We start from the raw sequence: 13818 nt of genomic DNA, 5'->3' as shown, positions 1-13818 counted from the left end.
TGGAGGTAGGCCAACCGTAGGGGAGGGTTAGAGCATACTGGAGGTAGGTCTACCGTAGGGCAGGGTTAGAGTATAGTAGAGGGAAGCAGGTCTACAGTAGGGCAGGTCTACAGTAGGGCCTCTGTGGCTCAGTTGGTAGAGCGTGGCGCTAACAACCCTTAGGTTGTGGGTTTGATTCCTGCTGGGACCATATATACTGAAATGTATGCACTCACTGCAATGTAAGTCGCTTTGGATAAAAGCGTCAGCTAAATGGCATAGATTATTATATTATGGTTAGAGATGCAGGAGCCCCTGTCTCAGGAGGGCCCCATACACGATGCTGCTGATGACCCTTTTTTTTTAATGTCTTCCTGTTTGGGATAAATAACTATAGGAGGGCTTATAGTCCAACATGCAGGCACGCATGGATTGGATTGGATTATGGTTTGCTGTGGCCTATATCATGTTTTAGAGACATATCTCATGTTTATTAAGCTGTTAATGGTGGTATATATTATCTAACATGAAACGCATTAGATTTGTTTACTTGCACTTTGTATAGTGGTATATGAAATTGAGAAACGGTTTTCCCAGGGTTTTTAAATGCATGGAATGGAATGAGGAATGGTATCAAACACACATTCCATTCCATTCCATGCATTACAATGAGCCGAATCCTCCGATTTCTACCTCCACCAGCCTCCCCTGATGTGGACACTTACCAAGTGTTTGTTTACTTCATAGAGTTCTATAGTTCTGTAGTGTGCATGCAATACCGACACGGATCCTCTGTGATAACTGGTGCAATGGAATGAATAGTGTAGGTCTTTGTCTGTGTGTGTGTCTCCCTGGTGTAGATGGTGGTGTACGTGAAGGAGGAGATGAAGAGGAGTGATCTGCAGGAGCAGGCCGTGATTGGTCTGCTGTGGTCCTGTCTGATGAACGCTGTGGAGTGGAACAAGAAGGAGGAGCTGGTTACTGAGCAGGCTCTCAAACACCTCAAAGTAAGTCACTCCACATTGTCCTTCGATGAGCTTAAAATCTCCCCAAATATATTTGTAGATTTACGCCACTGAGCGCCCCAACATATTCATTTTTTAATGAAATCTCCCCCCGAAACAACACTAAAACAAATGTGAAACATAGATAACCCCAAAAACATTCATTCTACAGCAACATCAATCAGGGAACACTAGTACACAGCTCATAGACCACACAGGATCTCTCATACATCATACCTGAAATAACAGTCACACTTTATAATATTTACAGTATTAAATATATGTAATATATTGTACTGTATGAACCATAATGAACCCCCCTGTAGAGTGTATGTTCATATGTCCATATATTCATAACCCCTCTGTACAAAGGATGTCTATATGTTCATCACCATGAACGCCAGTGTTCCTCTCCCCCCCCCCCACCCCCCACCCCAGCACTATGCCCCCCTGCTGGCAGTGTTCAGCACTCAAGGCCAGTCTGAGCTGGTTCTGCTGCACAAGATCCAGGAGTACTGCTATGACAACATCCACTTCATGAAGTCCTTCTCCAAGATAGTGGTGCTCTTCTACAAAGGTGGGTTCCACACACAGAGAGCATTGTGTCAGTGTTGTATTGAACTGACGATCACAAAGACAGGGCATGTCTCTGCCTCACAAGATTGACAAGTAGCTGCCAATCATTTGACTTGTGTCTGTGAGTACGTCATCTCAGTTCTCTTGTCTAGAGGGATTACGCTGTGTTTAAATGTTCCTCCCCTGTCTCTCTCTCTCTCTCTCTCTCTCTCTCTCTCTCTCTCTCTCTCTCTCTCTGTCTTTCCATCTCTCTCCACCCAGCTGATGTTCTGAGCGAGGAGGCCATATTGAAGTGGTATAAAAACGCCCACTCTGCCAAAGGGAAGAGTGTCTTTCTGGAGCAGATGAAGAAGTTTGTTGAGTGGCTGCAGAATGCAGAAGAAGGTACGTTTATCCATGTCATATATTATAAAATTCATATATTTTTTCAAATTGAAAAAAACACAGCCGAAAATGTGTGGCAAATTCTGTGTAACTCACCACTGCATATATCGCAGAATAGCCATAATCTTCCCTTGTGTACTGTATATGTTAACCACCGGAGGGAGCTGTTTAGACATAATCTCCTTCTTTCTCCTATAGAATCTGAGTCTGAAGGAGAGGAGGACTAGAGGCGGAGCCTGCAGTTGCTCACTCTGAAGCCTGTACCCTGTGACCTGCATGTCAGTCAGGGGAGGCTGGTGGAGGTAGAAATCGGAGGACGGGTCCATTGTATGGAATGGAATGAGGAATGGTGTTAAACACGTGTCAAACACATTCTACCACCACCAGCCTCACCTGATGTACATGTGGTGTCTACATTGCATAGTGTCCAACTAGGGGTCATAGACTCCTCATAGTCCTGCCCCAGGTACAAGCCACTGCATACTGGCCCTCAAGACTCCACTGTAGGAGTATAGGGGACAGGAAGACATCCATACAGCCTTTTACATGAGGTCAAAAATGCAAACATACAGTTATGACTCCCTTTACTCATTTTGTTCAGGTATAGTGAGGAGGACCTCAGAATCTGCCGTAGATTGTCTGTCTCTTGTTTTATGAAACTCACTTGTGTATGTAACTTGACAATGCTTTTATCTTTTTATTAATAAAGTGTTTTATATGCAATTGTTTAGTATGTTTTTTTTCTGGATTGGATTTGAAATCAGTCGACAAGTGAAGGTAAACAGGGGTTCTTCTAATATGTCTTTGAATGAGCAACAACACATTGTAAATGGAATAATCTAATAATAATCTAATAATTATCAATATTTAGACTGTATATTTCACAGTACTGCAGTACTTTCGGTTGATTGGTCAAGTGGTTGAATGGGCAGGCTAGAATGGGAGAAAATGAGATGTGAAGTCTAGCCAGTCATTGTGTTACTTAATCTTTATCAGGACAGACTGGTGGAGGTAGAAATCAGAGGACTGGCTCATTGTAATGCATGGAACGGAATGAGTCCATTCCATGCATTATAAGTCCATTCCATGCATTACAATGAGCCAGTCCTCCGATTTCTACCTCCACCAGTCTCCAATGACATTTATGCAGGAAAGAATGCAGAGGCAATCTGGTGACCTCTGCTCGTGATTCAGAGATATGGCAATGAGGTTGAATGAGCCTAGGTAAATAAAAATAAAGTTTATGAGTGACAGGGATTTCCAGTGCGACCATAAAGAATTACATCAAGGACAAACTACAGTCATATTTTTTGTCAATAGGAGCAAAGGCTAATGGTGCTAAGGTCATTTGGTGCCATGTAGGTCAAAGAACTGCTTTCACCCAGACATCGATATCAAGTGCATGAAGGTGTGTGCGTGTGTAAAGAGAGCGTGAGAGAGAGAGAGAGAGAGAGAGAGAGAGAGAGAGAGAGAGAGAGAGAGAGAGAAAGAAGTTGAGTGTGATACTATTCATGATTCCGCACACTGTGAGTGCTATTTTCGTTTGTGGTTTATTCATTAGAGGGTATCATGTTGTTATTAGATGCATCTGGGTCTGCAGCTCTTCCCCCTCCTGCCTGATGTTCTTTTTCTTATCTGTGTTTAGATGTGCATGGGAGATCCCTGGGTTTGTCCCCGAGGGGATTGTGTTCCTTTAATCCCAAACAGGATAATGAATCATATATGAACTACAGGTGTAATGTGAGGAATGGCCGACATACACTATCACCGGTGATCACCCCAACTAATTAGGCGGCCAAAAGTCTCAATACCGTATTCCAATAGAAAATGTGTATTCTAAGATTTGTCTAGTTAGTAGAAATCATATTTGGACCTACAGATGTTAAGAGTAGGCATATATGATCTCTTAATTGTCTCCTTTTTAGTAGCCTAGGCGTATGACCTAATTGCTGTTAAACTTTTTTTTATCGATGTGTTTTGTGTGTATACTTGTTGTTTCTGACTATAAAACATATTCCTTTTAGAAACAAGTGGATATTTATTGATTTAAATATAAGTGATTGATTGTTCTATATAACTTGACCTATTGGATGGCCGAGACCGAGACAGATCTCGTGGGATGAATGAATCTGCACCTGCCCAGAGAGGGAACACAAACGTCATTCACCGAGCTGGCTGGACTGTCTGGCGAATAGCGGTCCAAAACGCGCTCACCCTCCACCACCGCATCTCCGCAATGATTTGCATATGAATGACAAATATGCTCCTGTAACCAATCAGCGAACTGTGGAGGCTTCGGAGCAGCCTCCTTTGAGTCATATGCTCGCCGGCGTCCCTCCCAGATAGGCATGCAATTTGGTTATCACCACTACCAGCCTTTTTAGTGGGGAATCCGTATTTGTTGCTTTTGGATCGTTTCTTTTTTTGTGTGTGATTTGTAATTTTGTAATTCCGGTATCCTTTTATTGCTTTGGAATTATCTGCAATTGCCAAGATGGGTTGCGCTGGTTTCACCTGCTCCAAACACTCCCTATGTGCGCTCAATATCCTCTATGTTGTAAGTATGCGCTGTTAGAAATTGCCATATGGAACATAGGAACAGGCTCTGGGCGTCAATAATAGCCGCTTTGTATGTGGTCTAGGAGTGTGTTTGTGTGGGAAACATTGTCGCGTTGTTGTCTGTTGTAAACAATACACTGGGTCAAAGCAGGTACCGCTTCTGTCAATTATTCAGACTGATTCATTGTCTGGAATTTGATCTGCGTCTACAGATTAACAGCGGTAACATCAACGCGTCAAAATATATGAATTTTATTTGACTGAATATTTGGAGTGTCTTTCCTTCCTGGATTTCCTATCTCGTTTCCTTTCCTCCACTTTTCAGTGCATGGCAAGCCCACGTCCTGTCTTTGTTCTGCTGTGCCTACCATCCCTGATGCATTATCAAGTGGTTGTAAAAAAAAAAAACAAGACTATAGACAATAGGATGTGTGTTTTTAGACATAAGAGAATAACCTACCTACCACACATACATATCCTAATCCTCAACATATAGACTCTCAAATGTCCACTACACTTAATGTTCAGCACTGAAAGATACAGAATTAATGGTAAGAAAGTAGAGCAGAGTGGTGACCTAGTTTTATGCTGGATGAACATTTGCAAGCAGATAAAAGACACAGAGTGATGTTAGTATTGCGGTCATGCCATTGCCGACGCTGTCCTACTTTTGACTGGGTTACCTTAGTTATTTCTAGCCTTGTTGTCTGCTGTGTGTGTGTGTGTGTGTGTGTGTGTGTGTGTGTGTGTGTGTGTGTGTGTGTGTGTGTGTGTGTGTGTGTGTGTGTGTGTGTGTGTTTGTGTGTGTGTGTGTGTTTTGTTCTCTCGAGTGACACATTGTACCTATTGCATCATTGACCTGAATTGATTACATACCATAACCTGTATCTCATAGTTACATAGTTTACACAGCAGACACAGAGACATAGACTGGATTGTACTTTCTTAGTCAGAACGGCACTTTCTGAAATTATGGGGATGACAGGTTATTTTGCTTGAACATGTCAAATCTAATGTGCATGTATTCCCTTTTAAAACCCAATGTAGACAATTAATTTATGTCCTAACCAGCTTCATTGCTGGGGACCTTGTTTCTCTGACACTGTTATTAATTCATCAGGAAGTGATTAGACATCTGTTGATTCAGTTTTACCCAAGGTTCTAAAATGTATTTTACTTATAAAACTTTTACTTTTACTTATATACCATGTAACCCATAACGTTCTGACAATGTTAATGTTATCCATCTAATCAGGGTTCAGTTGGGACTTTCAATACTCTCTCTCTCAGTATCAGCCAGTATCAATACAGACTGGCTGGTTTCTCCCTGCCACCCACCAACCCTCTGTGTGTGTGTGTGTGTGTGTGTGTGTGTGTGTGTGTGTGTGTGTGTGTGTGTGTGTGTGTGTGTGTGTGTGTGTGTGTGTGTGTGTGTGTCTCTCTCTCTCTCTCTCTCTCTCTCTCTCTCTATGTCTCTCTTCCTCCCTCCCTCCCTCCCTCCCTCCCAGATGGTGAGCCTGCTGATGATTGGCATCGCGGCATGGGGGAAGTGGTTTGGTCTGGTCTCCAGTTTCCAGGTGGTGGGGGGTGTCATTGGAGTGGGCGTGTTCCTCTTCTTCGTGGCCCTGGTGGGCCTGATCGGGGCGATGAAACACCACCAGGTGCTTCTCTTCTTCGTATCCTTAATCAAAGCAGTCTGGACACTGATGGCACAATGGCATTGATTTGGGCGTTTGGTAGGATTTTGAGACGATGAATGTGTTTCTCTATATCCAAAGGACCATTTAAGCTGTTGTGCTGTCCTACCTATCATACCTATATATCGATGGGTCATCCAGACAAATAAGCCGTTCTTATGTCTTTATTATGAACAAAGTAACTTTCTCCTGTAACCATAGCTGCAGAGCAAATAATATGGAGTGTTTGCTATACAGATAATATTTATCGTATGGAGTGTTTGCTATCCAGATGTATGCAGATGTCAAAATGTACTGTATTTTAACAGTGAAAAGGACCGTCAAATGAGTGTACTTGTTGTCCAGGTGGGGTGTTGCTTGTCCCTACCATATGCTGTGGAAAATCCATGCTGCTTTTCCATTCATGCATGAATATCTAATAAGGTCTGTGAGAGCAGCATCATATTTCACATTGTGTTCAGATGCTGCTTACCCTCTCTGCTTGCGACCAGTTTGGTGATGTAGGCACAATACACTGAAAGGCTTTTTTCTCCCGACAGTCATGATTAGTGTATTACACTTTGACTGTGGAATATTCCATATTACTAATGCAGAAGTTTAGAAATGTAAAACAAATGGAGTTCATGGACTGTTGTGCATGTCCTCACTGCCTTCATAAGCTGGTCATTTCAATAGTTCAGTAGTAATGCTTGTTTGTCTTGTATGTCTTGTTGTCTCAATGTTGAGTGTGTGTGTGTGTGTGTGTGTGTGTGTGTGTGTGTGTGTGTGTGTATGTGTGTGTATGTGTAATATTCCTTCTTCTAGCATTGTGACTGCCTATGGCCCCTGGTCTGAGCATTGATTACTTTATCTTATGATGACTGATGGACAGATGATTCACTTACTTAAACAAATGTATTTGTTGTAAATTGCTTTGGATAAAGGCGTCTGCTAAATGCCGTAAATGTACATGTAATATATTGGACAGTACTATTCCTTGACGGAGGATCCCAGTACATGATCATCTTGTTCATGGTGTTCATCGTACAGTTCTCTGTTTCCAGTGCCTGTTTGGCCATCAACAAAGACCAACAGGTACGACCCACATTCTCTGTCTGAGCCCTCCTCGAGGAGCTAGAAGACCAGGGGAGGCTGGTGGAGGTAGAAATCGGAGGATGGGTTCATTGTAATGCATGGAATGGAACGAGGAATGGTATAAAACACGCGTATTTGGTACAATTCCTCATTCCATTCCATGCATTACAATGAGCCCGTCCTCCGATTTCTACCTCCACCAGCCTCCCCTGTTGAGGACCTAAAGTTATAATACAAATCACAACCAATTTTGTAGACCTGAACATCCTCTATATGTCTGAAAATACAGAAATTGACATTAATTGACAGAAATTGACATTATTTAAGTGACATCAAGATAAAGACTGTGATGACCCAGATGTGTACACATTGTAATAACCTTTCTCTGTGACAGTCTAAAAGCTCTCCACATTAGCCTCTATATTACCATTGAAACAGCATTGATAATGAAAATGTTGACTATCAGCTTTCTTCCCCAGGCAGTCCCATTCCATGAAATGAAGTGTAGCTAATTTGTGGTCATATTAAAGAGCCAGGGACATGTTTTTACTGAGGCTTTTAAGCACTCCGCAATGCGGTCTGTCTGTCTGTTCTGTTCTGACTGCCACCAGGAAAGAGTGTATTTTTAGAAGCACTTTGCTACTTTTGAGTAAAAATCCCTCTTTTATTCAGGCTGACCTCAATCTTGGTCTGGGTCTGAAATAGCAGACACGAGTTAGATGAGATGAGATCATCCAGATTTTTATTAGGATTTCTCATCCTGTGCTGATATTATATATTATATACACTATGTAGCAGTGGCAGTCATCGGTTGAGGTAAGACTTCAATAACCATCAGTGCATTGAATTGACAGGGCCCTAGTCCTGACCATCTCACATGGCCTGTTTGTGCATGTCAAGTACATAATCACAGTCTGTCATAATCGAAATGAAAAATATTCAAAGTAACAGGTTATTAGACAGACATCTCTTTTTATCAATGGCTTGGAGACTTTTCTGATTGGGACAGCGTCATTGCTGTCGAGCCGTTTACCTGACTGATTGTTCTGTGCTGCGTCTCTCTGTGGCCCTCTGCAGGCATGTTTCCCTAACCACTCCTGCGCGCCATGTGCTGATAAGATCCAGGAGCACGCTGGGGAGGTGCTGCGCATCGTGGGCGGGATCGGCCTCTTCTTCAGCTTCACTGAGGTGAGCTCTCTCTCTCTCTCTCTCTCTCTCTCTCTCTCTCTCTCTCTCTCTCTCTCTCTCTCTCTCTCTCTCTCTCTCTGGATACAGTCTAGGAAATGTACTTGAGTACTTAGACCTGTTGGTTTTTTAAATATATAATTGGCAATACAAACGTAAGTGTTCACTCTCTGCATGTCAGCAGGATTGGATTGTTGAATAAAACACAGCTCATCAAATTGTGTGGCGTTTATGACTGGAAAGGTTTTTGACGATTATATCAACACCTGAATTTAGGATTTAGACCTATGTAACATTTATTTCACCTTTTCTTATTGCTGTGCAACTCTTAAACTCTTATCAGAACCTCTGCCTCAAATGTAGTCGTTTCAATGCCTCACCATGGTATTTGTAGTTTGAACACTAAGAATAAAGGAATGTACTATCTGTCATTACCAATGTATCTGTCATTACCAATGTATCTGTCATTACCAATGTATCTGTCATTACCAATGTATCTGTCATTACCAATGCCATCTCAGGGAACATACACTATATCTGACCCCTCGCTGTTTGGTTCTTCCTGTTTTAGATTCTGGGGGTATGGCTAACGTACAGGTACAGGAATCAGAAGGACCCCCGTGCAAACCCCAGCGCCTTCCTCTAGGCTTAAGGCTCAGTTACCTCCCGGATACCCAAGTTGTCTGCACTGTCACTTCCCACCTTCGGACATTTTATGGGCTTTATTTGTAAATAAACGAGTGACTTGTGTGTTTTTCACCTGTGGACCAGCAGGCCTGTATGGTATTAAGTGAAGTGCTTGGTTTTCAAGAGTGAGGTTTGTGTTCTGAACTATGGTGTATCTATGTTAAGATGCTGCATGAGCCTATTATCCCCAATAGGACACGTGAGACCACTCAGAGGAGAAATATCCTCAAGAAATCAGCCTTTTCAGATATGTATAATATGTCCTTAATGGTCAGCTGTTCACTTTGCTCAGTAGTGTATTAGAGCATGTGGACTTCAGTGTGGAGAATGACTACTGGATTACAGATGATGGTCTGATATGATGAAGAACAGTTAGTATTTTGTGTGCATGTGGACGGAGAAGATGTCAGTGAATATATTTGTACATTTTATTTGATACTCAATAACAGAAGGGCTATAACCTGCTGTTGTTAATCATATGCTGTTTATTCTATAACTATTTATGCAGCCTGTTGTTTGCTGACATTGAACATTTCTGCCCTGATATGCTTTTCTGTACTGTAAATTTGAGTGTAACTGTACTGGATCTGAAATCTTCAAAACAGGCAGTCCTGCAAATGCAATAACCTAGTCAACTGGTCATGCTGTCTGTTAGGACCTCAACCCAATGAACTGTCGAGGTCAGTAAGGGTAAAAATGTGAATGACATGTGAATGATAGAACAGATTATCAGTTGTGTTCTGATATTGTGTTTGAAAGTGTGGTGGTAGATTTTGTGCGCTCAGCTCTCTGTAGTGCAGCCTTTGTGTGTGTGTGTGTGTGTGGGTGTGTGTGTGTGTGTGTGTGTGTGTGTGTGTGTGTGTGTGTGTGTGTGTGTGTGCGTGCGTGCGTACGTGCGCGTGTGTATGCGTGTGTGTGTGTGTGTGTGTGTGTATGTGTGTGTGTGTGTGTGTGTTGGGTTCACCCACTGCTGTATCAGTAAACCTGGCTTCTGACTGAATGTGGGTTTGGCCACTTGCATGAATCCTCTGCTGAAGTGTGCTACTGCTACCGCACTGACGGTTCTGTGAACTAAGTACCCAAGCCTTTGTAATCACAATAAAATACAAATGGAAAATAACAACTTTATACACTGTCGCCCTTGTCTTACCCACCAACAAAAGCTAACTAGTTCATGCTATATAAATGTGCTTTTGTCCCTCCTAAAGTGCTTTGTCAGTGGCATTCAATGACACTGCAAAGCACTGAGCTCACTGTCGTAAACCATTTTCAAATTACCCTAAAATCACATTAAAATGGATGGCACAAAAGAATGTTTTTAATGGCTTTAAGGCATATCATTAGCATAGATTCCCACGGAAGCGAGAGGGTTCTCCAACTCCTGACCAACCAGAATCTGCCACGGTCTTACAGCTTAGTGAAGCCAGAAACTCATTAGGAAACAAAAGCTTCAGTTGAGGTTGGGTAACCAAGCAACCCGGTGACTCAGGAAAAGTCCTTTCAGTTCCTCTCTGGCACCGCCCAACCAGGATGTGAGCCCGGAGGTCCAGTCAACAGAACACACCATACTCCTTCCTTAGTGGCAGGTTTGTTTACACCTCACCATATATTACTAACACACACACAAAGCCCTTTTAAAAGCACCTTTCACTTGTGTCTTTGTCTACATTAGCATGAATGGTTAACCACTGAATCACGAAGACTCAAATAACCACGTTTTATTCAAGCCATTTTTGAGTCAGTATGTACACGTTTAAGAACAGCGCTACGTTTATTAAAACAACATCAGGCAATACATTACAATGCATTTGGAAAGAAAGAGTAACAGAATACAATTTCAAAAAGAATTGTGTGAAAGTGAAGAGCTTTCCAGTGCTTAGTTTTACAAGTGTAACCTTTGGCGACAGCATGACATTGGCATCTCAGTGAGAGAATTTGAAGAGGTGGTTAGAAGTCAATGGTCATGAGTCTCGTCCCAGTGCTTACAACTCAGTCTTCAGCAGCTTCTTGGCCTTCTGCATGTTGCTCAACACTACAAAGGGAAGGATACATTAAAAGACATTCAAAAGCAGTTGGTGTTTTATAAGCAGTTGGTGTATCTTACCAATGCAAGTACTAAAACACTCTTTAGGGTTCAGTAGATAAAATGTATTTCTCGTTTTCTCTATGTGTTTAAACAGGTAGTCAATAAATAGTCAATAAGAAGATCCAATAGAGTTGTACTCACAGAGCTTGCTGTCAATTGGCTCATAGGCATACATGCGGTTGGAGTACCGTCCAGTGATGTCAGCTCTCACCGTCATAGAGGGGTCTGGGTAAAGGTTGGGGAGGAGAGGGGGGGAGGGGGGGAGGGGGGGAGGGGGGGAGAGAATTGATCAGAATGTATAACTTACTGTTAGTGTGTGACGTCATCATAGATGATGTCATTGACAAGATTATGGTTAGTTCATTCATGGACAATATGACAGCCAAGTGACTTATCACTTACCAACAAAGATGATTCTGGGGACATACTGGCCATCAGGGGAGAGATGCTTGTCTGTGGTTTCATACTAATATCATAGGGAGACAAATATAGCCATAAATGATCAGTACTGTTCACAATTTTAAAAAGAAAAACCCGAGATACCAATTGTAACATACCACAAGATTGAGAGGAATGAAGTCCTCATCGACAGTCTTCTGGATCTCCTTATCCTCAGAAAAGACCTTCTTCATGGCTGCATGTATGAAAAACATGTTATATTTACTCATGATGTGTCCATTCATTGACAAAGTACCACCCACAAGGGATTTCTAGAGTCAACTCCCCCACATAGCTGCTCCAGGATATACTGTTGGCTCCAACGTCTTATTTCCTAACTTAGCAAACAGGAGAATGTTTGTTCTGTCAGCTGTTTGATTACACATGCCCTGCAGGGTGTGCCTCTTGCATAATTACAACAGCGTGTGATGCATTGATATTTGCATATGTTGATTAGATGTGACCCCATTACCCATTCATAACTAACCCATTACCCATTCATAACTAACTCAGTACCCATTTATAAGTAACCAGGGACTTTGACCAGGTAACAGAAGGGCAGCCTATTGTGTAGAGGTCAGGCCTTACCGATGCTGTGTGGGCAGTCCTCCAGGTGAAAGATGACTATGAGGGGCTTGTTCCTATGGAAACACAGGATCATTAGTTTCATTCTGACATTTTTTCATTCGCCGTGACAGAGGACAAGGTGGAGACTTGTTTTCTTCATTAAACAATAGCAGGAATAATGAACATTTTGTACTTGGACATTATGCATCTCTACTCTGTAAAGACCTCCTTTACTTACTGTGATCTGGACCAAAACAGAGCCTCTTCATATGTCTGTGCCCAAATCAGCTGGTCACCCCATCCTATGGGGACAGGAGAAAGATCATCAGAGTTATGATACCTGAATAGTTTGACTGCATCATTTGCTGCCCGTATGCAATCATTGAAATATGAAATCTCAAAACCACAAAATTATTTTGTGCTCAAACATTACAATCAATATGTATAATCAATACTACATTTTTTGCTTACTTTTTCTATTTAGTTATAGCATGTTGTGGCTACAGTATATTGTAGTTACAGCATGGAGATGAGAACAAGGAAAAGGAAAGTCTTTTACCTCTGGAGAGGGTCTGAGGGATCCTCTTCCCCCTCTTGGGGATGTCACGCTCTGGCTTTCCCAGGGTGGAAGACACGGCCACCAGGACCAGCAGTAGTGACAACACTCCTTTGATCATCTTGACAAGCTTTCTGGAAGAAGACACTGGACGGTTAGGCTGTTTCTATCATCATAGCATTTGATCTCAAAAGTACCTTTGAGCGAATAGAATGAATGAATGAGAGCTTTATGGAATAACAAATAATTGTGCATTTATTTGTAGTTGAGTATCTGTAGACTGCACTGAAAGAGGTTACAACATTGAAAAGCGCATTAACCCATTAAAAAAAGGATAAGATTGAGGTGATAAGAGATGTCTAGCGGAGAAGAAGGAGGCCTTTGTCGACGGGGCCGGATCTCTTACCTGTTCTCAGTGGCAGCTTTGTGTCTATTCCGACCTGCTGCTCCAGTACCTGCTGTGTCCCTCTACTCTTACCTGGATCGCCTTTATACACCTGCTCACCTGCTGGCCACGCCCATCAAGTCCTCTCATGGAATGTTTGTTGAAGCCCAACTGTCAGACTTCCACTTTCTCCACTTTCTCCTTCATTTATCACCGATTTATCATCATATTAGACTTTTAATGTGATTTGAATGTTCTTTAAGCCTCGTTGGGGTTGGGGTCATAAGTTAATGCTTTGGGACATGGGTGCTAGTAAAAAATGTGTGACAGGACTGCTGTATAGTGATGTTTGGCTCAGAGCCAAGGACAGGTCAGCTTAAAATCGAGGAATCTGATTTGAGACTTGGATGATTAGTCTTTTCACGATTGGCTCATGTCAGATCCGTGAGACTGACGTTCTTTATGAATAAGCTTTGATAGAGTAAACAGATGGATCCAATAGGGTTTAGAAGAATTTACTGTATTGTTTAATGTTTTATCTTTTTATTCTACTTGAATAGTATTCTACTATTCTACTTATTTGGTAGCATACTTACATGATGTTCATTTTTTTTGACATATTATAGATATAGACTCACATA

General features: G+C 42.0%; 3 protein-coding genes across 3 annotated transcripts in view; 2 read left to right on the top strand and 1 right to left on the bottom strand.

The window, feature by feature from the left end:
• bzw2 (basic leucine zipper and W2 domains 2) overlaps window positions 1-2612 on the top strand; it is a 15485-nt gene extending 12873 nt beyond the window's left edge. The window contains exons 9-12 of the mRNA XM_083684413.1: window positions 840-986; window positions 1422-1560; window positions 1821-1943; window positions 2142-2612. Of these exons, the coding sequence (XP_083540539.1) occupies window positions 840-986; window positions 1422-1560; window positions 1821-1943; window positions 2142-2170 (438 nt within the window). The 3' untranslated portion in view covers window positions 2171-2612. The remainder of the gene's footprint in view (window positions 1-839; window positions 987-1421; window positions 1561-1820; window positions 1944-2141) is intronic.
• A 1825-nt stretch (window positions 2613-4437) lies between these two features.
• Window positions 4438-10224, top strand: tspan13b (tetraspanin 13b; the record flags this gene model as incomplete). Its single annotated transcript, XM_083685054.1, has 5 exons — window positions 4438-4500; window positions 6011-6178; window positions 7193-7273; window positions 8351-8461; window positions 9030-10224. The coding sequence occupies 5 exons, from the start codon at window positions 4438-4440 to the stop codon at window positions 9102-9104; spliced, it is 498 nt and encodes a 165-aa protein (XP_083541180.1). The 3' UTR covers window positions 9105-10224.
• Window positions 10225-10848: 624 nt separating this feature from the next.
• Window positions 10849-13247, bottom strand: agr2 (anterior gradient 2). Its single transcript, XM_083684490.1, has 8 exons — window positions 13199-13247; window positions 12796-12926; window positions 12475-12538; window positions 12258-12310; window positions 11789-11865; window positions 11634-11697; window positions 11373-11456; window positions 10849-11177 (listed from the first exon to the last, which is right to left on the bottom strand). Exons 2-8 carry the CDS (start codon window positions 12911-12913, stop codon window positions 11128-11130), a joined length of 510 nt encoding a protein of 169 aa, XP_083540616.1. The 5' UTR covers window positions 12914-12926; window positions 13199-13247; the 3' UTR covers window positions 10849-11127.
• Between the last annotated feature and the right edge of the window lie 571 nt (window positions 13248-13818).

Source organism: Argentina silus, assembly GCF_951799395.1.
Source record: "Argentina silus genome assembly, chromosome: 14".
In the NCBI taxonomy this organism is placed as follows: domain Eukaryota; kingdom Metazoa; phylum Chordata; class Actinopteri; order Argentiniformes; family Argentinidae; genus Argentina; species Argentina silus.
Note: the sequence above shows the minus strand (reverse complement) of the source record. Positions and strands in the feature narration are given on the sequence as shown.